The 26,093-nt window shown below is 39.6% G+C and overlaps 1 protein-coding gene across 1 annotated transcript in view; it reads left to right on the top strand.

The window, feature by feature from the left end:
- The first annotated feature begins 1,106 nt into the window (after window positions 1–1,106).
- SYN2 (synapsin II) overlaps window positions 1,107–26,093 on the top strand; it is a 257,971-nt gene continuing 232,984 nt past the window's right edge. The window contains exon 1 of the mRNA XM_074198543.1: window positions 1,107–1,501. Within this exon, the coding sequence (XP_074054644.1) occupies window positions 1,107–1,501 (395 nt within the window). The remainder of the gene's footprint in view (window positions 1,502–26,093) is intronic.

The raw sequence follows: 26,093 nt of genomic DNA, 5'->3' as shown, positions 1-26,093 counted from the left end.
GGTGAGATTCCAGCAGGAGGGATTCAGGCAACCAAGAATCTGGAACCCATAGAAGAGATCACCAAAGCAATGAGGAGAGATAGTCTGAAAGATATGAGAGACAGAGACATAGAGAGATAGATAGAAAGAGAGAGAGAGAGAGAGAGAGAGAGAGAGAGAGAGAGAGAGAGAGATTAGAAGAGCCCTAGGACAGGGCCTTGGCTGGAACTCTATTTGGCTGATGGTTTCTAGCCTGCAGTCTGATCTCCCTGAATGTAAGGACCCTGGCTCCCTGCTTCATGTTTATATTATTTAGCATACAGGAGCTCAGGCAGGCTGCCTGCTGGCTTCAGCTATCTTCCTCAGGCTTCCCCAAGTCATCTTCTCTCTGGGGGCTGGCTGCAGGATGGACTAGCCAGTGGCTGCTTGCCAGGATTATGGACAAGTGACTCATTAACAATCCAGGGCCAACGAACTAAAACAAAAACAAAATTTTTTTTTAACGCATGGAGGATTTTCAAGAGATCTCCATCTTCCCCCACAACACAAGGTCCAGGCCTGCATGTTAATGAGGAGAAAAAGCCTGAATGAGGCAGGGAGAAAGGTGGACAGATTCTATCTGTGCCGTCAGGGCGCTGTTGGTGTTTGGGGTGGTTTGTGTGAGATCTCCCGTCCCTTGCTGGGCTAGGACCGAGCCCCGAGCCCCATAGCTCAGGCACCTGGGACCACCGGGGACGTTTCGTTTTCCACCCGGGCTAGGGGGTCCCAGAGTCCCGCAGGACGTGGCGGAGGGGCGCCCCTGAGCCCCGGCAGGGCGCGGGCTGGCGCGGGGCTGGCCGGCCCGGAGCAGGGCGCGTGCGGCCGGGAGGGAGGGGGCGCCGGGGGGCTGCGCTCTGCGGCTGGCGCGGGCCGGGCGGGGCCGGAGGCGGGGCGGGCAGGGGAGGAGCCTGAGCCCGAGCCGCCCCCCGCTCCGGCACACGCTCCGGGCTCCGTGCAGTCCGCCGGCTGAGGTCGGAGCCGCCGCCGCCGCCGCCAGCGCGCCCCCGGGCCCGGGCCCGCTCGCCCCCCGCCCCGCCGCCGCGGCCGCCCGTCCCCGCCGGGCTGCAGGCGCCCGGCCCTCCGGCCAGATGATGAACTTCTTGCGGCGCCGCCTCTCCGACAGCAGCTTCATCGCGAACCTGCCCAATGGCTACATGACGGACCTGCAGCGGCCCGAGCCCCAGCAGCCGCCGCCGCCGCCCCCGGGCCCGGGCGCGGGCCCCTCCGGGCCGCCCGGCGCCTCCCCGGCCCCCGAGCGCAGGCCGCCGCCGCCCCAGCTGCAGGGCCAGCCCCCGCAGCCCGGCCCGCAGCCGCAGCCCGCGGCCCCCGCGCCGTCCATGAGCAGCAGCTTCTTCAGCTCGCTCTCCAACGCCGTGAAGCAGACGGCCGCCTCGGCCGGGCTGGTGGACGCGCCCCCCAGCGCCCCCGCCGCCGCCAGGAAGGCCAAGCTGCTCCTGGTGGTCGACGAAGCCCACACCGACTGGTAGGTGGCCCGGCCGCTGTCCCCGGTGCTGACCCGGCTCGTCGCCCTCCCTTCCGCCGGCCCCCCTCCCCAGCTGGACACCGCTCGTGCCTGGGGGGACTGGGCGGACTGGGCTGGTCGGGGAGTGAGAAGGGGCGGGAGGGGAGGGGGCCTCGGGAAGGCTGCCAGGTGGCGACCGCACAAACTAGCAAGTGAGGGGAACTAGACTGTTCGCCAGATTTCAGATGGGGGGAGAACCCTAGGAGCTTACACTGAGCAAATGTAGAAAAAATAATAGGAAGTCCTGCTGTACCCAGCAGCTGATGCACTCGCGGGGATGCCTTATCTGGATATTACGGAAAGATAGGCTTAAGAAAGATAACATCGATTAATTAGAGTTCTCTTCAGGAAGGGCTGAGATGCTTGGAGCACATCCTCAAGACTCTGAGGCTGACAACAGATAGAACAATCGAGCCTTCCCACTACTCTTCTCTGATGTCTCAGTCATTGACAGACCCCTCTACTGGGGGAGACTCCAGAGTTGTCCTTCCTGAATGGAATTTCTTGTCTTCACCTCATCCTTTACCGCCTTCTCTATGTGTGTTTTGGCTTATGGTTATCATTATTTGTTTTTCTCATTCTTCCTTTTGAGTCTGTGAGGTTGACTTAAGTTGGTATTGGTGGAAAGAATGCAATTATGCCTGTTCCTCAGTGTGGTCCTTGCGGGGAGCTGTTTGTGTGACTGTTGAGCTTATTTGTTAGGCTTAATTTTTTTTTCCTCTACCATGATGGAAAAGGGACCCTGAGGGGGCCTATGCTCAGGAAACGACCATCTGGTGAAAGGTGGAGTGGTAAATGGTGCAGAGGCAAATTAGGAATAGAAGAGGGAAGAGATCTAAAGACAACTATAGTGTATTATTCATTGGCAGATTCATTTCAACAAGCCTATTGAGCACCTACTGTTTCCAACACTTTGTAGGGCTAAGAGAAATGCTTTCAAGGGGCATTTAATATACATGAAACAGCTAAATAAAAATATGAGGCAATCTATAATTAGTCAAAGAACGGTTATGCCAATGGTTATGGAATTCAGAGTAAGGAATTGTGACTTGATTTGGTCAGTAAAGGCTTCATGGAGGGAGTTCTGATTTTTATCTCAAGAGTAGGATTTGAAGAAGGAGGGCAAGAATGTCAATGACTCAGATTTTTCATTGTACCTTCTTGTTCTCTGCCTCAATTCCTTGCCCTATATGTGTTTTTATACTGCACAGCCTTGAGGTACCATACTCCATCCTGCATTGACTGATTGGTATATTTGTTGCCCACCTCCTCCTGAAGGAATGGGCTTTAATTTGTTATGTTTCAATCTCCAGGGTTTTAGAGTCATCTCAGGGTTGTTGTTCCTATAGGAAGACTGCTGGACTAGAAGATTTGGCTCAATGCCCCTTATATGTTGCCTCACCATATCCCCAGATGCTTATGCAAACTGAAGCTGCAGAGGACATCATGTATTGAATACCAACTGTTTGATTTTTCCCAAATTTACAATCCCAATTTATTAATGCACCACTTGTAGGTGTACAGCACTTGATACATAGTAGGCATTTAATAAATGCTAATTGACTCACAGACTAATATTTATCAAGCTTGAAGACCAACATCTTTCTGAGGCTGACAGAATTTCCCAGAATTCCAGGTTTAGTATTCATTAGAAATGTGTTCAGGCTCATTGAACACCCCAGTCATTATTGATAAATGGTTATAGTGAAATATTCTTTGTGAAATTAGATGCAGATGTGATGTCTTCCAGGTGCCTACTCAGAGGGAGTGCAGGAAATTAATTAAAAAGTGCTCAAGGTGCTAAATGATGATTGTGAGGGGAGGGGTGGTGTGGAATCTGCTGTTACTTCGATTTAAGTTTCTGTCTAAGCGTTGGGCTAACAGGTGTCATTTATGCCTTTTGTGAATGCTGCAGATGAGAAGTAGTCATCCACACCCATCCCAGCACAATTTTGGTGTTCTGTTCTCAACTATATGGCAGACAGATGGAGGCAGAAGGGTTTTAACAGCTAGTTTTTGAAAGCTGTGATTTTAAGAAGGTCTTAAGTCAAACAGGCTTTCAAAACGGCTAAATTAACAGCATTAGATTTTATAACAGATCCATTATATTTTGCTATTAGTTTGTGGAGTTAAAGATACCTGAGTATCTACTATTGACCAGTATATGTGGGGGGGGAGGGGAGAGGAAGGACTGAAATTTGTCTGGTAAATCTTTGATAATTGACTCTCTGAAAAAAAAATGTATGGAGGACACACTTTTAAGTTTAATTTGCATTATTGATATTTTCTCCATTGCTTTCTGAAATTTAAAGTAAATCCCCAAAACAATAAACCAAGCCCTGATTTGGAGCATTTGTTAAATGTTCACAATGAAAATTTAAGTCAACTGGAGCCAACCAGTTCAAAATGGTTCCAAATGGCCATGAGTTAGAGGCTATGGAAATAAGGGAGTCCTTGGGGAGTATTTTTTTTAAAAACTCATTGAATTTTATATTATTGCTTTCCCTCTTCCAACATATACAACGTGACTAATGTGGAGATGTATTTTCATATTACTTCATTTAAAAATAAATAAAAAGATCTTTGCATTTAAAAAAAATATCTTGAGGTAGAGACAGCAAAACATATTGGCTCTGTAATGAGAACAATTGTGTTCCAATCCTACTTCTGACACAAGCTGTGTGACTATAGATATATCATTGAAGGGTCTGGGCCTCAGTTTCTTCATATATAAAGTGAAGATGTAGGACTAGATTACTTTTGCACTCCCTTCAAACTCTACATCTATAAATTATTATAAACTTTCAGAATTCCTCTTAAAAACTGCCTTTACAATAGATGTGATATTAACAAACCAAAAAGTATGTTTAAAATTATTTTTAATGAATATCTACTATCAGGTTTTGTATTTCAAAGTTGGAGAGGGCATCTCTCTGTTAAAGATAATTGTATATTTGTGTATAAAGAAAAAAGAACAAATGGGAGGATTGGCATTGGGACGGTAGATTAAAGCATTGTTATAATTCCACTGGTAAATAGATGCCCATGCTTGCAGAGCTCCTGCTGTCCAAATTAATTAAATTTCTTGGGCATTTAGAAACCATCTAAGATGTGTTAGTCACTGTGCTAGGTATTAGGGCTATGGAGACAAAAATGAGACAGACTCTTGCTTCAAGATGCTTATATTCTACTGGAGTTAAGAAAATAGCTTTATATATAAAATATAAAAAAGGGAATACAATAATTTTTTTGTGAGAAAGATCTTAGAGGTTGTGGTATTTGAATGAGCCTTGAATAAAGCTAGGAATTCAGAGAATGATGCAATTGAAATCTTTGTTTTTCTTTTTTTCAGTGACTAAGGAATCAATCTCTTTCCGAGACTTCCAAATATCAAAATTGAAAATCAATGCAGAACAGCTCAGTCTTGATTATCCAGGAGCTATTTTTCAATGGAACAATCTAGAAATGCATTGGGACAAGTAGGTGGTGAAGTGGATAGAGTGCTGGGCCTGGAATCAGGAATACCTAAATTCAAATCCAGCCTCATATGACTAATTTGGACAAATCAGTTAACCTCCATTTGCCTTAGTTTCATCATTGATAAAGGGTAGCTAATAATATCCATATTACTTACCTGGAAAGACTGTCACTAGGCTCAAATGAAACAATGTAGGTAAAATACCTTGTGAACTTTAAAGCACTATATGATTGTAATGTTTTATCAACTGTATGGTAAGCTCCTTGAGGACTCAGATGGTATCTGATGCTGCTAATGAAAACAATAAAATAATATAAAAATAATAATAATAATAACTAACATTATAGAGCATAGTGCCCAGTTTGTCCGACTGCTTGTGACTGGTTCCAAAAAAAAGGTTTGGATTGGACTCAAGGTGGTTGAAACTATTGGCTATCATAAAGGTTTTAGTGTTCTTGCTGTATTTAATTTCATCAGTGATATCCTACTTTGATTGACACATGGTCAAAAGTGGGCTTTAAATTTTTCTCATTCATTCTTTATATTTATTATGCTTAATAAATAGATGCTTATTATACTCATTAAATGTCAGAACTGGAAAGGACCCTTAGAACATCAGTTGTTCCTCCAGTCCAATATTGTGTCCCTACCCTCATTTGACAAATAAGGAAAGTAAGTTTTTTTTCTTTTGAGGGGAAGGTAAACATTAAGAGACAAAGCATTTTTGATCTTTTAGAACATATCACATTACTTATTTGTAAGACTGGTTCTATACAACTTCTGTAGCCCAAAGATGATATTCATTTTTCTTTTTTTCTTTCTTTTTTTCCTTAGGCTTTTGCAAGGCAAATGGGGTTAAGTAGCTTGCTCAAGGCCACACAGCTAGGTAATTATTAAGTATCTGAGACCGGATTTGAACCCAGGTACTCCTGACTCCAGGGCCGGTGCTTTATCCACTGTGCTACCTAGCTGCCCCAATATTCATTTTTCTGAAAGATGGAATCACTCTGAAACTCAAGGCTCACCAGTGCTACTTGCTCCAATATCCCATTCTCCTGGTTGGTGAGGGTAGAGGGTAGTTATCTGAGAATCTTTCCCAGATCCTGGCCCAAGGCAGCCACCTGAAAATTTCCCTCCTGGCTGCTATCCTGGACTTCATTGACACCTCTAGTAACTCTTCTTCCTATGAGATGGAACTAACTATGAAACTCATACTTCCTTCTTGTTTTGGGGACTTTCCATCCTTCCACCTGGTTTCAGGACTTGATCACTTCTCCCTTTCTAACCAGGCTCCCTAGTACACTTCCCCACCACTTCACTTTAGGCATTGTGGGCCCTCATTAGATTATGAACTCTTTGAGACCAGGAGCTATCTTTTGCTGTTCTCTGCAGTGTTTAATACAGCGATTAGTACATAGTAGGTGCTTAATAAATGTCCATTGACTATTGGTTGATAAATATCATAGCTCACATTTCTTTAGCACTGCAAGATTTGGAGAATGTTTTTTCTCACAACCATCTTATGAAGTTAACAGTGTAATTATTATCTTTTTATCATTTTTTTAGGGTTTTTTTTTTGCAAGGCAAATGGGGTTAAGTGGCTTGCCCAAGGCCACATAGCTAGGTAATTATTAAGTGTCTGAGACCAGATTTGAACCCAGGTGCTCCTGACTCCAAGGCTGGTGCTTTATCCACTATACCACCTAGCCACCCCTCTTTTTATCATTTTAAATTTTAATTTATTATTATTATACATTTTATTTTATTTTACATTTACATTTTATTATTATTATCATTTTACAGATATATAAATTGAGATAGAGATCAAGTGACTTGTTCAGGGTTACACAGCTAGGAGGTATCAAAACTGGAATCTTAACCATAAGCAGTTAAAAAGCAATTTCCCTATGGAACTATAGTCAAGAAGGTGGAGTGTCTGGAGTTTCATATTAAGAGAAGGTGGGGGAAGATGTTGTTACCTCTGATTTTTTGTAGATTATATCCTTAAGGGATTTGGTGTAATGGTTCCCAAAATCTAAGGGATTTCAGAGAAAGAGACTTCCGAGTTCAAGCCAAGCTTGATTAAGAAGATCCTCTAAAATATTATTGACAAGTGATCATCCAACCCCTGAAGACCTCTAGTACTCAATGATTCCCAAAGACACTGACTCTTGTCTTTAAATACCTTGAATTATTAGGAAATATATCTTTACATCAATGCTAGATTTGCTTCTCTGGTTCTTCCACCCATTACTCCTAATTTTTCCTTGGGGAATCAAGCAGGAAAAAATCCATTATTTTCCACATGATAGCCCTTCTAACATTTGAAGGTGGCTATCCCAAAATTTTTTCCAGGCTAAACAAATATCATCAGTTTTTTTTAACCAATCGCTGGATGGCATGGTTACCAGTCCTTTCATCGCTTCCTTGTCTTCTAGTCTTGGTCCAAGCATTTTAGCGTGTGGAGCCAGGAGGACCTGAGTTAAAATCAGCCTTAGATACTTGCTCTCTGTATGACTCTGGGCAAAACCACTTAAACCTGTTTTCCTCAGTTTCTTCATCTGTAAAATGAGCTGAAGTAGAAAATGGCAAACTAATGCAGTATCTTTGCCAAGAGAACTTCAAATGGAGTCACAAAGAATTAGACATGACCTTACAACAACACAAAAACAAGGTCCTGCCTCAGTTTATTTGCTTTTCCCACTTCCAGAAATGTTCTGCTGAATATGAACCTATATTGTAGAAGAAGTCATGGTACCTATCTCATCCAATGCATGCCTCAGAAAACAACTGATCAAATATCTGCAGTCTTTACAGATCTTCAGGACTGAGGAACCTACTGTTTCCCCAGGCAATACAATACATAATTCTGATTGTTAGGAGATATTTTCTTCTATTAAGACTATTTGTACAGGGTGGCTAGGTGGTGCAGTGGATAAAACACCAGCCCTGAAGTCAGGAGTACCTGGGTTCAAATCTGGTCTCAGACACTTAATAATTACCTAGCTGTGTGGCCTTGGGCAAGCTACTTAACCCCGTTTGCCTTGCAAAAAAAAAGACTATTTGTTTACTATTTGCCTCCTACCCTATACTCCTAATTTAATTCAATCTAACACGAACTTATTTTTATTTATTTATTTTTTTGTGGAGAGGAAATTGGGGTTAAGTGACTTGTCCAGGGTCACACAGCTAGTTAGTCCCTGAGGTCAGATTTGACCTCAAGGTGCCCTATCCACTGTGCAACCTAGATGCCCTTCTAACCTGAATTTATTAAGTCTGCTACAAAGTGTTGTGCTAAGTGCTTATGATACAAAAGCAAAAACAAAATGATCCTTGTCCTCAGGGATTCTACTGGTTCTGCTCAATGGAGCCAAACAGAACAAGTCTAACCCTTCTTCCATGTGCCAGCCTTTTAAAAACTTGGCCAGTTATCATGTTCAATCTGAAAGCTTTTTTCTCATCCCCAGTTCCTGAGTAGGGGCAGAAGACACCAGAACTTGCTCCTCAGTTTGGGGGCTTTTGTTAGTCAGTGTCACAAGCATTTGTTGAGAAGGAATTGAATCCTTGGCAGAACTAAGGGTCGGCAAGGTTGTTAGCTGCTCATGGTTCAGTACCTGGGCTGGGGAGGATACTGAGGAGTCTCTTTAAATAGTTTTTATAAATATATACAATGTTTTTAGTGCTAGATAATTTTACTCTTCATGTTATATTGTTCATGGCTTACAGGACCTCTCTGTACCACAACGAGGCTACCATTTTAGAGCCTTGCTGAGTTGCCTTCTGGTTTGGGCTTTTGGCAAACTCTGCCCTACATTTTTCCAGGTCTTTGAGTGGTCCCCAGTTGGCTTTTGGAAAGGGAAATGTTGCATGGGGGACCTGGAGGAGATAAACTTGAATGTAGTTGGGCGGTGAATTTCTATAAGCAATTCGTGTGAACGATGCTATCTGAGTGAGAGTGGTGCCCAAAAGAAAGCTGGTCAGTACAATGTCTAGTGATAACTTTTAAAAAGTTGTTAAAGATGGGTGAATATGACCCTAGCATACCTCTGTCAGCCATTCTGAAGTGATCTATGCTGAGGTAACAGTAGCACTTATAAGAAACCCAGTTAAAATGTTGGAGTGGAGACGTGCTGTGACGTTAACACACTTCTTTTTTAAGCACATAGCTGATAATCACATACTTGTTCTTTGGACGGTGGCAGACAAAAAGGAAAGGGGCTGGTTTTAAGCATGGGAGGTGGGAAGAATACTTAATTTAAGGCTAGAAGACCTGGGTTCTAGTTAAATCCTCTGAGATTTAGTTTCTTCATAGGCAAAAATGTGAAATCTAATTAATTATTGATCTCACAGCATAGTGGTGAAAATCAAAGAAGATAAAGTAAAAATCCTTATGAGTAGGAACTATTATTAGCTTGTGCTAATAATATTAGACAGTGTTTACTATCTCTTGGACAGTATGCCAAAATAATAATGTATATTATCTTGTTTCAGCCTTGCAACAACCCTTTGAGGTAAGAAGTACAAGTGATTTTTATCTTTATTTTATACTCAGGAAAGAGGTTCAGAGAGAAGTAATGGCATTGCTCACGGTCCCAAATCTAATGTCAGAGGCTGAGTTCAGACCCACTCCTCCTGATTCCAATTCTTGAAAAGGTATAGCTTAATATGTATGCACCAGAGAGGAAACTGGGCTTATAGAAGAAAGGTCACTGAACCTGAAGTCCTGGGTTTACAGTCCTGATCTATAGCTATTAGTTGTCCAGGGGAATCTCAGAAGGTTAGTCTCTTGAGGGTAGAAACCATCACTTTTTTGTCTCTGTGGGTTGCACATAGGATATTCTCTGTTCATGTTTATGGGATTAGATTGAATATATAAAATATGAGGTTATGCTTATACTACTTGTTATAGGGTTGTTATACTTCAATGTTTTATAAACTTCAAAGTGAATAGGACAGATTACCTGAAATTGTGAATTGTAAGTGCTGAAAAAGCAAACTAAAATATTGCCAGATTGCTGAAAGTATATATGATAAAGGTAGGAATATTGGCTAGATGAATGAAAGAAAAACAAATATTTATTAAGAAATTACTGTGTGTTATGATGATCCCAATCTTACAGTTGAGGAAATTGAAGTAGATAGAGGTTAAATGACTTGACCAGGGTCATACAACTAGTATGCATCTGACATGGGATTTGAATTCAAGACTATTCACTGTACCACCCAGCTCCCTCTGGGGAACAATGATCATGCTTCCTTTGGAATATAGAAGTAGAAGTGCTATTGTTGGATTTTAAATTTTTTTATTTATTTAAGGCAATGGGGTTAAGTGACTTGCCCAAGGTCACACAACTAGGCAATCATTAAGTGTCTGAGGTCAGATTTAAACTCAGGTTCTCCTGACTCCAGGGCTGTTGCTCTATCTACTGTGCCACCTAGATGTCCTTTTTAAAATTAAAAAAAATTTTTTTTGGTATTCAGTTTTATAACCCTTTGGGCATAGTTCCAAATTGTACTCCAGAATGGTTGGATCAGTTCACAATTCTATCAACAATGCAGTAGTATCTCAGTTTTGCCATGTCCCCTCCGACATGACTGATCACACTTAGCTTACTTTTTGTTTTGGATCAAATTAATTTCTTGGTAAACCAAAAAGAGTCTGGGGAAGGTCTAATGCTAAATTGGAACCAGATAAGAGTTGAAAAGAAAAGAGATCTTAGTTCAGGGCCCTGTTTAGTCTTTGTTAGCAGAATGTGGTGGATGTGACTAAAAAAGTTTAATTTTCCTTATCTACAGAAGGTTCTAACCACACTGTTCTAGCACCCATTTTCAAATTCTTTGACTTTACAATCTTTAGCTATTAAGAACGTCAAAGAACCTTTGTTTATTTGAATTAAATCTATTATTATTTTTTGTATTGATATTTAAAATATATTTAAACTATTTATTTACTAATACTTAAAAATAAACTCATTATATGCTAACATAAATAACATATGTTTAAATAAAAAATATAGTATCAATCAAGTAGGATTTATTCCAGGAATGCAGGGTTGATTCAATATTAGGAAAATTGTTAGTATAATTAATTATATCAATAACACACCTATCAGAAATCATATGATCATAGCAATAGATGCTGAAAAATCTTATGACAAAATATAGCACCCATTCCCACTAAAAACACTAGAGAGTGTAGGAGTAAATGAATTGTTCCTCAGAATAATAAGCAGCATCTATCTGAAACCATCAACAAGCATTATGTGCAACGGGTATATCCTAGAGGCATTCCTAATAAGATCAGGGGTAAAACAAGGATGCCCATTATCACCACTACTATTCAGTATTGTATTAGAAATGTTAGCTTCAGCAATAAGAGAAGAAAAAGAAATTGAAGGAATTAGAATTGGGAAGACAGACACAAAACTCTCACTCTTTGCAGATGACATGATGGTATACCTAGAGAATCCCAAAAATTCATCTAAAAAACAATTAGAAATAATTAGCAATTTTAGCAAAGTAACAGGATATAAAATAAACCCTCATAAATCCCCAATATTTCTATATATGACTAGCAAGATGCAGTAGAAAGAGCTATAAAGAGAAATCCCATTCAAAATAACCTCAAACAATATAAAATACCTGGAAGTCTACCTGCTAAGGCAGACTCAAAAATTTGAAAACAATTACAAAACACTTCTCACACAAATAAAATAAGATTTAAATAACTGGGCAAACATCAACTATTCTTGGATAGGTAGAACTAATATAACAAAAATGACAATTCTACAAAAATTAAACTACTTTTTAATGCCCTACCAATCAAAATTCCAAAAAAAATACTTTAATGAGTTAGAAAAAGTTGTAAGTAAATTTATATGAAGAAATAAAAAGTCAAGAATTTCCAGGGATTCAATGAAAAAAGGGCAAAAGAAGGTGGCTTATCCTTTCAAAATCTAAAATTATATTATAAAACATCAGTCATCAGAACTGTCTGGTATTGGATAAGAAACAGAGTGGTGGATCAGTGGAATAGACTAGGTGCAATAGCAAGAAATGATTATAGTAATCTGCTGTTTGATAAACCCAAAGAGTCCAGTTATTGGAATAAAAACTCTCTCTTTGATAAAAACTGTTGGGAAAATTGGAAGTTAGTATGGAAGAAACTTAGATTAGACCAACACCCTATACCCTATACCAAGATAAGATCAAAATAGGTACAGGATTTAGACATAGAAAAGAAATTATAAGCAAACTAGAAGATCAAGAAGTAGTTTACCTGTTAGATCTATGGAAAGCAGTTTATGTCCAAGGAAGAGATGGAGAACAACATTAAAAATAAACTAGATAATTTTGGTTACATTAAATTAAAAAACTTTTGCACAGACAAAACCACTGTAACCAAGATAAAAAAAATGTAGTAAATTGGGAAACAATTTTTTGCAACTAGTATTTCTGACAAAGGACTCATTTCTAAAATATACAGAGAACTGAGTCAAATTTTCAAAAAAATAAGCCATTCCCCAATTGACAAATGGTTAAAGATATGCAAAGGCAATTTACAGATGAGGAAATCAAAGCATTCGATAGTCATATGAAAAATTGCTCCAAATCATTATTAGAGAAATGCAAATTAAAGCAGCTCTGAGATACCACCTACACCTCTCAGACTGACCAATATGACCAGAAAGGACAATGATCAATGTTGGAAGGGATATGGGAAATCTGGGACACTAATAATATTGTTGGTGGAGCTGTGAACTCATCCAACCTTTCTGGAGAGCAATTTGGAATTATACCCAAAAGGCAACAAAAATGTTGCCCTTTGATACAGCAATACCACTACTGGGTCTGTACCCCAAAGAGATTATGAAAAAGGGTAAAAAAAAATCACTTGTACAAAAATATTCATAGCAGCCCTGTTTGTGGTGGCAAAGAATTGAAAACTAAGTGAATGTCCTTCAATTGGGGAATGACTTAACAAATTGTGGTATATGTATGGCATGGAACACTATTGTTCTATTAGAAACCAGGAGGGATGGGAATTCAGGGAAGCCTGGAGGGATTTTCATGAACTGATGCTGAGTGAGATGAGCAGAACCAGAAAAACATTGTACACCCTAACAGTAACATGAGGTGATGATCAACCTTGATGGACTTGCTCATTCCATCAGTGCAACAACCAGGGATAATTTTGGGCTGTCTGCAAAGGAGAATATCATCTGTATTCAGAGAAAGAATTGTGGAGTTTGAACAAATTCCAAAGACTATTACCTTCAAATTAGGAAAACATCATTATCTTATTACGTTATTTTTCTATCTCATACTTTATTTTTCTTCCTTAGATTTCTCATCACATTCAACTGAGATCAATGTATGCAATGGAAACAATGTAAAGACTAACCGAATGCCTTCTGTGGGGGTGGGGGAAGGGAAGCAAGAATGGGGGGAAAATTGTAAAACTAAAAATAAATAAAATCTTTCTAAAAATATAGTATCAAGAGTAGCATTGTTTTGCATATTTTTTTCAAATCTCTTTAATGCTCATTATTTCAGTAGAAGAGGCTTGGTTTCTTAAATCTGCTTCTGCATTCAATCTCCTAAGATAGTTTTGGTTGAAGTATTTAAAAAACATCCTGGCTTTCCAGAGGTATGTGGTTGGAAAAGAGAGGACTGTTTTAATGGGCAAATAATATCTTTTTTTTTTTTTTTGGCAAATAGTCTCTGTTATCTCCATTTAATACTTTGGGAAAATGAGACAGAGAAAGGTTGTGAACTCCTCCAGTTCAAATATCTAGTAGATATCTGAAACTTGATTTGAACTCAGGTATTTTCTTTTTTTTAAGAAAGATTTTATTTATTTTGAGTTTTACAATTTTCCCCAGTCTTTTTTTTTTTTTACATTTTTTCAAGGCAATGGGATTAAGTGGCTTGCCCAAGGCCACACGGCTAGGTAATTATTAAGTGTCTGAGCTCGGATTTGAGCCCAGGGACTTCTGACTCCAAGGCCGGTGCTTTATTCACTGCGCCACCTAGCTGCCCCCCCTTTTTTTTTTAGTTTTTGCAAGGCAATGGGGTTAAGTGGCTTGCCCAAGGCCACATAGCTAGGTGATTATTAAGTGTCTGAGTCCAGTGCACCACCTAGCTACCCCCTTTCCCCGCATTCTTGCTTCCCTCCCTCCAGCCCCCACAGAAGACATTCTTTCTGAGGTATACATTGATCTCAGTTGAATGTGATGAGAGAGAGAAATCATATCCTTAAGGAAGGATGAGATAGCAAATAAAGTATGAGATAGCAAAATTACATGATAAGGTAACAGTTTTTTTCCTACATTAAGGTAATTGTCTTTGGTCTTTGCTCAAACTCCACAGCTGTTTTTCTGGATATGGTGTTCTCCATCGCAGATACCCCAAAATTGTCCCTGATTGTTGCACTGATGTAATGAGTGAGTCCATCAAGGTTGATCATCACCCCCATGTTGCTGTTAGGCTGTACAGTGTTTTTCTGGTTCTGCTCAGCTCACTCAGCATCAGTTCATGCAAATCCCTCCAGGCTTCCCTGAATTCCCATCCCTCCTGGTTTCTAATAGAACAGTAGTGGTCCATGTCATACATATTCCACAGTTTGTTAAGCCATTCCCCCCACTGAAGGACATTCACTTTCAAATAATATTTTAATATTATTATAAAAATAATTTTGACCCTCTAAAAGGGTATTGGGATCTCCATGGTTCTAGAGTAGCTGGTATCAGGACCACTAGTAAAAATTGGTAGTCAAACTGTGCTAAGAAGTTATACTCAACAGTCACTATGAGACCAGAAGGCAATGCAGAGTTAGAGAAGTAAGTTACCAAGTATGTGCTCATATTTGTTCCTTAGGTATGCACTTCTCAGGTATGTTTCTAAAATATGCCTCAGGTTTATGGGGGAAATGTTCTATTGTGCCCTTTTTTGATATGCTATTTTATTAAATGTCTTTGTTTTGAACTAACTGTGGTTCTGACTGATAGAGTAAAAGCAAACCTATTGAAGGGAGTTTATAAACTGCAGCTTTGAAATTACTGAATATTTAACATTTGGAACAGCTAATCTAGAGGTCCCTCCTGATACTGGTACAAGTACTATTTTTATTATTACTATTTTACTAGGGCCTTTTAAAAATGAATTCAATTACTCATTACTGCTTCTGCTACTACTCCTAATGACCAACATGGTAATTTGTTATAAAAGAAAAGAAGGACTTGGATTTGGGTCTTAATGCTGCTACTTATCACCTTCCTGACCTTGGGTAATTTAGTTAACCTCACTGAGTCTCAAACTGATGTGCAAAACATAAGTATAATAATGTTTACAGTATCTGCCTTTCAAGTATGCTATGAGGAAAGTTCTTCATAAATTTTTAAATGGGGCAACTCATAGTGGCACAATGGATAGAGTGCTGGGGGGGGTAGGGTCAGGAAAACCTGAGTTCATGTACAATTTCAGTCATTTACTAACTGTGATATAAGGCAAGTCACAACTTCTGTCTGCCTCAGTTTTCTCATCTGGGGGTAAAATGGAGGTAATAATAGCAACTACTTCCCAGAGTGGTTATGCTAGATCAAATGAGATGATAATAGCAAAGCCCTTAGTATAGAATCTAGAAGTTTAATTATGTAAATGTGAGGTGTTATTTTTCCTGTCATTACTGATCTGTTATTGATACTAGTTTTGGCATTATTTTTAATAGTTCAGTGACTATCTCAAGTTACTATTTCTACTCATAACCATAGATCCTTAGTTTCTCATCTGTAAAATGGAGATAATAATTTTTGAATTCCCTAAATCTCACAAAGTTATTGTGAGGAAATCACTTTGTAAAATGGAAAGTGTTATTGAAAAGGAAGTCATTATTATTTAAAATTGCCCTTAGCTTCCTCTCAGGCATACTTTGTGTTCAATGCACAGAAAGAGAACTTCGTTCACTTTTCCTGAAGGGTTTCCCACTAAAAGGTTATCTCAGTCAAATATTTCCCCACTTTTTCTCCCAATTTCATGATCTTTAGAACCTGTGTTGGGAAATAGGAGAGGTTAATCCTCACTTTCCTCTCCCTTCAGAATACAGCAGATTATGTCTACTAGTCATTCAGCATTATCTATAATTACATTAAGAAGATAGGTATTTTTGTGTTCCCAGGGAAGGTTTGAAAATGGAACCTCCTATGTTCTTTGAGCTTTCACTGAAATAGTTGTCTCTCAGTGGGTGGGTAGGGTGGGTAAGGAATTGATTTTGGAGATGAAAATGAGCTTCAAGATCATATAGACTGCAAAACTTCCAAGTGTAGCCCAAATCAGTTAAAAATGAAATTGGGAAATATTTAACAAAATTAATCAAATCACAATACAATCTTGATAATGTCAGTTTGTGGTTTTCTAAGTTAGTTTGTAGTTTCTAAGACATGCTCTATTTGAGTTTGAAACCACTGATTCTAACCCCATCCCATCATATTTACATATAGGGAAACTGAGGCCCATAGAAATTAAATGCCATGCCCCAATGATACAACCCAATCCATTGACTCTAAAGCTAGCATTTTTTTTCATGAAATTCTCATATATATTGAAGAATGATTTTTTATTTTTATTTTAAAAAGCTATGCATCTACACAAAGTATTATTTAATAGTGTCTTTCATTATGTCCTCTATGCATTATCTCCTAAGCAGCTGCCTACTCTGCTTATTCCTAATTCTGGCTCTGGTTACTCAATGATTATAATACATTCCATAATATTGCCTAAGTCAGCCAAGATCCTAAGCCTGGAATCTTATCAGGTTAGGCACCTGCTTTGACTTAATTTCATGATTCATTGCGGATGATGGGTTGCTTCTTTTCAGTTCAACTCAGAATGCATTTATACATGGTTCAGGAACTGAGCTAGAATCTAGGAATGCAAAGACAAAAAGGAAACTGTCCTAATCCTCTTGGAACTTAGATTCTACTGGGAGAGGGGAAACAAAGACTAGAGTAAATAATACAAAGCAATATGGGGGATGGTGAGCTTTGGAGCACAATCACATCTGTGGAATTAGCAAACACCTCCTAGAGGGATGGCCCATGACCCAAGCCTAGAAAGGAACTAAGGATTCCAAGAAGTAGAGCTGAGTAGGAAGTCCATTCCTTGCATGGGGGATAGTCTTTAGAAAGGTTTGGAACTGGGAGATGAGTATTTGTCAGTGTGTTTGATTTTTTTAAACTAGGTATGAGGCCATTTTTTTGGTCTTATTTTTTATCTCATCTTAATCACCGCATGAGTTCTTCCTCCGTCAGTCAAACTGAGACTTGTTTAAATTAGCTTATAAAGACCAAGATCTCCTATTGCATGCAGGGTCATCTCTAGTCATCCTAATCCCTATCTAGCCACTGGTCCCAGGCACCATTTCAGACATTCTCAATTCAGGTAACTGGCAAATGGAAGGCCTCAAATCCACTTCACATCATGTCATGGCATTACATTCTGAGAATTAAAATCAAACAAACAACAACTACATATTTGCTTATTTAGACACCTTTTACAATATAAACTAATGTTGTCTTTTGAATATGGATTCTTTTGGGGATAGAGGGAAGGCAGTGTTGAGGCTTCTGATTTCTAGAATAGTATCTCAACACTCATTCATAGGTGGCATTCCCCCATAAATAGGTTCTTTCCTGAGACATTTTAGAGATGCTCTAAGAAATCTGTCCCCAAGCAGATTAGGGTGATTTGTTTTGGTTTGTGTTTTTTTTCATTTCTTAAAGGATTATTCCCTTTGGGAAAGTGATTCTCATGAAGGTTCCACAAACAGTGAAATCCTCTCCCCCCCCCCACACTTTAGTTTTGTTGTTATTTTAAAAAAAACCCAATTCTCTTTATAGATTTTCAGGAACATATCTCTTGTCCAAAGGCAGAATACTGTCGTCACCAATGTCCTCCCCAACAGAAGCAGGACCTCCTGTTTTTCTGTGTTTAGAGATACTCCTGGTGTGCATATGTGCGTGCTTGTCTGGGAGGTTTGTCTGCAAGACAACTAGGAACCGCATGATGCGCATGAGGCATTGTTCATCTGGGTTTTAGCCGCCCACACAGCCACAGCTGGGAACCCAAAAGCTGTGTGCAGGCCTAGTTTGAAGATCAAAATGGAAGGCTCACCAGTGGAAGCTTCATTATGGACAAAGGAATTCCCCATGGGGTCCTTTTCCCTCCCTGTGGCAACCTGCCTCCCTCCTTGTGATGAAGCTTTCCCTTGGATAGTTGGATCCTCCTCTGCGTCTACTTGGGGTGTGAGTGAAGACCAGGAGAGAGACTGAGACTGAGACTCTCACACCACACCTTGATTGGGAACAAATTCTAGTAATGAAACAGAACGGAAGAAAAACATGAAAATATTGCTATAGGGATTTATCTGCCTGATTGTGCTTTCCAAGCTGTTTATTCTTTGTGTAAGTAGCCAAGAGCAGAAAGGCAAAGGGAACCCCTGGAGTCCTTTGATGAGAATGTACCTTTCTCTCCTCCTAGGGCACTTATAGATCACCTTTTACACCTCCTCATTCTTCTGGACCCTTGGGTCTTTTTGGAAAGAGAGAAGAGTAATCTGGTAAATTCAGTCATATTCTGTGGTAGCTTAGTATCTTATCCTTCCCATGGATATCTGCCTTTTAAATGAATAATTTAGGGGAGCAGGCCAATGACTCTTAAAATGGTTTGGCACCATTTCAGACATTCTCAATTCATGTGACTGGCAAATGGAAGGAAAAGTTCCTTTTGGAGTGTTTATCCATAACTCGGGTGGGACATTTAGGACTTTGGCCCTAAATGGGCAATTTAAAGGATGTCAACTGTATGTTTTCTCTCTGTCTAGTTCCACCTCATCTCCCTGCCAGCAACTTTTGAGGTGACAGTTCTCATTCATCCAACCATAAGCAAAACATCATGTTAACCACACTACAAAGATACATGAGGCATGGCCTCTGTCCCCGTGCAGTTTACAGTCTTCGGTGTCTCTTCTTGTCTTGTTTTGGCTATCACCATCTTTCTTTTTTTTATCTCCCACATCCTGTTCTGTGTTTCTTTTTACTGCCCTTTAGCCTCCATTTCCTTGTGTTATATACCCTTCCCTATATGTATATACCCTTCCCCATATGCCCCTCAGGTGGGCTGAGCCAGAGGCCCCATGTTGCTCAATGGTCAACATTAAGTCAATGTGGTCCAGCTCTGGCTTTGAGTGGGGAATAATTGACCTTGTCAGTGACTTTCCTTTTGATGTCTCTGCTGCCCCCTGCTGGTAGCACTAAGTTACCACCACCAAAACGAAAAATCAATTGACATTATCTTCAAGTTTTCCTTCTCTCTTTTCTCTCCTTCTCATTCTCCTTATTTTCTTCCTCCTCCCTCTTCTACTTCTCTTCTTCTTCTTCCTCCCCTCCTCCTTTTCCTTTTCTTCCTCTTCTTCCCCCCCTTCCTTTCTCCACTTCTCCTCTCATTTTCAGTCTTCTTCCTATTTTCCCCTCTTCCTCCACCCTCTCCTTTTCCTTCTCTTCCCCCTTTTCCTAGGCTGCATCTCTTTGTGAAAACCTTACTTTTGAAAAGAGTACTTTTGGGGAGGATGATGATATTCATCTTTTGGGAAGGAGGAGTAGGCAGGGAGAAGCTTTTGGAAGTCTTCTGAACTCTGTGACTCAGAAGAAAATTGACTGGTAGGGCCATACTTTGCCTTTGGAGATCAAGAGAATCATGACTATGGGAATCAGACTTGGACTTTCACACCAAATCTTGAGTAGAAATATTCTTTCGTAAATACTAGCTGAACTAGCAGGTAGTCTACATGTCTCTCTTACATGAACAGGAGAAAGGGCTAGCTGTGGTTGCCCTACTTCCAGTAGAAAAGAAAGATAATAAGACTCTAGATTTAGACCTAGGAAGGACATTAGTTGGGTTTCTTCTAGTCCAATGCCTTCATTTTACAGATGAAGAAACTGAGCCTCAGAGATGTGAAGTGACTTGTCCAGGGTCACATGACTAGAGTCAGAGGCAGGATCCAAATCTAGGTTTTTCTGATACCAGGTCCAGTAAATATACACTTTCTATATACACTGTGGCCCCTTCCTCTTCTCTCCCCTACCCCAACAGTTAAATAGCTATTAGCCACAGTAGTAGGCTGGATTTGGATTTGTTGTGAGTAGGCATGCCACACCATTCACTGCTTGGAAAAACACAGCTTTAGGCCTCAAAAGAACCTTAGCATAGTTCATGAGTATGTAAGGTTTTATAACTTGTAGAATGTTTTTCTTATAAGGTAGAAGCATATACAGGGAGGGGAAAGAGGCCAGGAGAAATCCTAGTTTGAATCCCTTTTGTGAGTCTTGGTAATTGAAAGATTCATTAAACTTCCCTGTAAAATGAGGATCTGAATTCCAAACCTAGGATTATTCTGAGCCTGGTTATTCATGTATGTTATAAGATCACAGACCTAGAATTAAAAGGGTCTTCAGGGAATATTTTATCCAACCTCTTATTTTACAGATAAGAAAACTAAGGTCCAGGGAAATTGTGACCTGCCTAGGGTCACATAAACAGTAAGACAAGATTTGAATCCTGGTCCTTTGACTTCACAATTAAAATTTACCCCACTGTACCATGTTAAAAGTCTTTAAATGGAAGCTGATAAAAGATTTGAGCTTCAGGTTGATAGGCTCTAAAAGCCCTACTAATTCCCCAATTCAGTTATTCTATAATCCCTGAGAATATGAAATCATTTAATAGTTTGAGATCTTTCCTACTGCGAGGGTGGGGGTGGGCAGTGTTTTGGAAAGCTGAAATAACCCTCAAAGGAATAAAAAACACTAATGGAATTTCCCTGACAAGAGCTGGGGTTTCTATGGTGGATTGGGAGCTGTCCAGCGTTCCTTAAAAACACAGTAAGGATGCAGACTTCACCTTGACAGTGTTCTTCAGGCACCCCTGGTCTTCTGAGAAAAAGAAATTGAGAATTAGTTTGGTCACAGAGGATTCCCAGCTCTCTTGCAATCAGCAGACAGTTTCTCAGATAGGGAGAAAACATTCTTTTATAAATGGGTTTGGTTGGAAACTGACAAAGCCAGCATTCTCAAGGGTAAGAATTTGGAAGAAAAATGAATGTATCCCTGACCCTGCCAAAATTCAGGATTGCTGAGAGGGCATTTCATGGCACAATTATCATGGGTTTTTTCAATCTGCAGGAGTTTCCCAGTCTCATAAACATCAGCTGATAGAAGAAGTGGGAGCAGAAAATTTCTCAGCATCTCCCTAGTCTCATTTTCTTTCTTAGCATCTTAAGATCATAGATTCAGAACCGGAAGAGGTTTTTAAAGATCATTTAGTCCAATCCACTTATTTTTCAGATAAGGAAATTGAGGCCCACAGAGGAGAAATGACTTTCCCAGGGTCATTTGAGTAGTTAATGATAGAGCTGAGATTAATATCCAGGTCCTGTGATTCCAAATCCAGCTCTCCCCACCCTTACCTCTTCTTCTAATGAAATGTATTGTTGTTATTTAATTGTTTCCAACTATCTGTGACCCCATTTGGGAGTTTTCTTAGCAAAGATACTGGACTCCAGTTCCTCATCTGTAATTGAGGGGTATTCCCTGGATCATCATCAGACTAGAGGTGGTTCACAGGTGGAAAACACCTACCTAACTCTTGTTGACATGGCGGAGTTGTAGGACACCATGATTATGTGGCAATGGTTTCTAATTCAACCATTCATTTGAAGGTTAAGTGTAGGCTCTTGTGTTTCCATTATGTACAGGAACTTAGGGAACTGAGAATACTCAGGACAGATGCATTTTCTGGTTCTGGGTTTCAGAGTCAATAAGAAATGACTATTTTAGGGATATCTCCTGAATCATAATAAGATCATAGGTTTAGAACTTTGAGAAATCTTATATATTTTCTAGTTCACCCACCCTATTGAACTTCAGGAAAGAAAGACTAAGAGATGTATCCAACGTCATACAAATAGCATGTAGGTTAACTAAGGTTTGCACACAGTCTCTCTGTTCCAAATCCAGAAAGCTTTCCAATGCAGTACACTATCTGCATTTTTTTAATTGCTTACATTTTGAAGATGATGAGTTTCTTTCTCTTTGCTTATTTGTTTACTAGGTGAGTTTTAGAAAGAGTAAACCAGATTATCACTGGCAGAAAGAAATGTCAAAACCAACACATTTCTGGTATTGTTTTTAGTTATTACTAATAATTATTTAGCATAAGACTGGGGAGTTGGCACAGGTGATGAATGAGGTCAGGTAATTAGGCAGAAGGGAAGGCAGGGGTCCTTATAAAGAGCCTCAGCCGTGGAAGTGGAATTCACTCTCTTAACCAAACCCAACATCACCCACATACCCAAACTTCCCATTTCCCACATATTTATCATGCTTAATTTCAAGATATGTTTTCATATGTATTTCCTGGTGACCTTTCAAGCTGCTAATGCCTTCCCCTTTTGGTTTACCCTCATACACTCTATATATATCTAGTATGTACCTAGTTATTTACATATTATCTTCTTCATTAGAATATATGTTCCCTGAGGTGAGGGACCAGTTTATTATAATTATTATAATTATTATTAAAATTAAATTTGTTTCCAATTACATGTAAAAACAATTTTATCTATTTTTTAAGATTTATTCTCTCCTTTCCTCCCTCCCTTTGCCTAGTCTTGAGAAGACAAGCAATTTAATGTAGATTATGAATGTGTAGTCATACAAAACATTTCCATATTAGTCATGAAGTAAAAGCATACATAGACCCCCCCCCCCCAAAAAAAAAGCTTGGAGAAAAATAAAAGTTAAAAAAAGTTTGCTTTGGTCTGTATTCAGACACTATCAGTTCTTTCTCTTGATATGGATAGCATTTTTCAACATATTTTTTGTAATTGTCTTGGATCATTGCATTGTTGAAAATAGTTAAGTCATTAATAATTGGTCATAATATTGCTGTTATTATATCCTTGGTTCTGCTCATTTCCCTTTGCATCAGTTCATGTCAGTCTTTCCAGGTTTTTCCTGAGAGTATTCTGCTTGTCATTTATCAGAGCACAATAGAATTCTATTTCAGTCATATGCTACAACTTGTTCAATCATTTCCCAATTGATGGGCATTTCTTTAATTTCTCAATTCTTTGTCACCACAAAAAGAGCTGTTATGAATATTTTTGTACATGTGAGTCTTTTTCTCCCTTCCTCCCTCTCTTTCTTCCTCCCTCCCTCACTAACTCTCTCCCTCACTCCCTTCCTCCCTCCCTTCCTCCCTCCCTCCCTCCCTTCCTCTCTTCCTTCCTCTCTTCCTTCCTTCCTTCCTTCCTTCCTTCCTTCCTGCCTGCCTGCCTTCTTTCCTTCCTGACCTCTTTCCTCCCTCCTTCCTTTTATTTTTTCTTCTTTGAAATACAGATATAGTAATGGTATTGTTGGATTAGAGGGTAAGTTTTATAACCCTTTGGGACAATGTTTTCCAAATGGTTGAATCAGTTCACAACTCTACCAATAATGCATAAAAGCAGAGACTATGTATTTTTGGCTTTTTTTTGAATGTCCAGTGATGATTATTGGGCAAGGTGAGTACTTAAGAAATGCTTATTGACTAACTTACTAAATTATCAAATTTAATCTTTCTGGAAGAACGGAAGTCTGAGAGATCATCATGCTTCGTAGCCTAGTCAATACAACACTGGTGGGGTGGAAGTTTCAAATCTAGCCTCAGGCACTTGCTAGCTATGTGATCATAGGCAAGTTACATCATCTCACAGCCTTAGTTTTCTCATCTGTAAAATGGAGATAATAATAGTGCCTATATCCTGGATTGTTGAGAGGACCAAACACACATAAAGGACTGTGTGAACCTTAAAACCCTCCCTCTCACTCTCTCTCTCTCCTCTTTCTCCCTCTCTCTCTCCACACACACACACACACACACACACACACACACACACACACACACACACACATGTATATTTATATCTGTGTGTGTTTCTATTATATATAATATATATATATTATATTTATTTATGCTTTTATGACAGAGAAGTAAGTGTCTTGGCCAAAATTATCCAGGGAATAAATGGCAGAATCAACTTTAGAACCTTATTCTCCTCAATCTCCTGGACCAGTCCTCCCTCTGTGACTCTTGCTGCCCTTTAGTTTTCTTATTTGATTGTGTTTTGACCTCAAAGTTCTGTGAACTGATAGGAAATCACAAACTGGAAAGAACCTGCTTGGCTGCTGACAGCTGCTGTGTGGGATGGTTGAAAAATAAAAGATTTTTTTTCTTTCTCTCTGAATTTCTGCTAATGTTCTGGGATTTTGTTGACGATTTCTACTCCCTTTGGATTGTTAATCTCTCAGTGACACAGTATATCAGGGAGATATAGAATTGTTAGAAAATAGGTTTTTGTAAGCCAGGGTCCAATCCCTTTTAAGTACCTTCCAGAGTTGATTGGGTCCCTGACTCTGTGTTTGGTACCCTCATTTCTCATCCATAGCTGAGAAAGGCACTGAGTTTGAGTCCTCATGAGTGGACAGCCTTCTTTCAGACTCCTCCAACTCTTCTACCATTACAGCTTAGTCAGTTTGCAGTCTGTGATCCCATTGGTTGAAGTTACGGAGGATTTTGGTCAAAAGCTCATTGGGTTTGGAGATATGAGTGAGAAACATAAAATCAGTTTGATGTGGTGGAGAGAGTACCTGACTTACAGTCAGAAAACCTAGGTTCAAATCTTGCCTCCAGCACATATTAGTTGTGTTCCCAAACCTCTCTTGGTCTCAGTTTCCTCTTTTGTTAAATGAAGAGAAATAAATCTGATGACCTCTAAGATTTCTTCCAGTTCTAAATTATGATCTTTACTACACCTGACTCTAATTTTCAGCAAAACTTCATCCTGATCTTCAGGGAATGTGGCTACTGACCCTGCCATTCAAAGGATGCAAAACCTTGACTTGAGAAGGGAATGCCTATACATCTTTATGGATCCTTCAAGAGTAAAGCTCCTAGATGAATATTCTTCTGTTGGAGAGATTTCATAGGAATACATCTAATCATAGTGGTTCATCCAAACTTAGAGTCTAGAATTATAGAGTCATTGAATTCAGAGGTAGAAAGGACTAAAGGTTTTCTAGTTCTCTCCTCAACCCTCAGATAAGGAAGTTGTGATCCATAGAGGAAAGGGACTTGTCCAAACTCATCCAAGTAGTTAGCGGGGGTAGGATTCAAACCTAGATCTTCTTATGCCAAATTCAGTGATCTTTTATTTATATTCTCAGCCAAACACACTACAGGAAGCATCTGGAACTCTCAAGAAGTGAACATTGACATCAATCTCGATGCTTACAAAAATGTAGAAGTCATCTTTAGAGCAGCTGTGGTTAAAAAAAAAAACCCAAAACCAAAATTCAGTGTTACTTCCCCTTGTTTCAGAAGGAGAAAACATAGCTTCAGAGAATTTTGGCAAATTCATCCAAGTTACTCAGTTGTCACCAGAGCCTAATGTCTTTTAATGTGGGCCCTCTGTCAAAATATGGGTTCTGGTGACAACTGCATAACTTTCATTATTCTAGAGTTGCTCAGGAGCATTTGGTGGTTCTCTATTGTCTAATCAACTCAAAGGGACAGAAAGATAAACCTTTTTTACATAGTATTACTTGTTAATAAAAATGAATTTAGTAATTTTATCAACTGAGAATAACCAATGAAACCCTAGATAAAGACTAGCCTCTCAATGTGATCAGGAGCAACAGTCAGGAGCCTTTGCCCTGAAACATTTACCCTCTGATTTTTTTATTTTCCCTTCATTTACTTGAAATTCTTCCATTAGAGGTTCACTCCTTTGGATCTTAAAGATTTTGGGGGGGGGGTGGGGCAGCTAGATAGTACATAGATAGAGCATTGGCATGGGAGTCAGTTGGATCTGAGTTCAACTGTGACCACAGATATTCACTAATTATGTGACCTTGGGCAAGTCACTTAACCCCAACTGCCTCAAAAACAGATAGTCCCATGGCATTAATATTTTGAGCTCTT

This window comes from Macrotis lagotis, chromosome 8 (genome assembly GCF_037893015.1).
Source record: "Macrotis lagotis isolate mMagLag1 chromosome 8, bilby.v1.9.chrom.fasta, whole genome shotgun sequence".
Classification (NCBI taxonomy): domain Eukaryota; kingdom Metazoa; phylum Chordata; class Mammalia; order Peramelemorphia; family Peramelidae; genus Macrotis; species Macrotis lagotis.
This window is presented reverse-complemented; position numbering and strand designations above follow the sequence as displayed.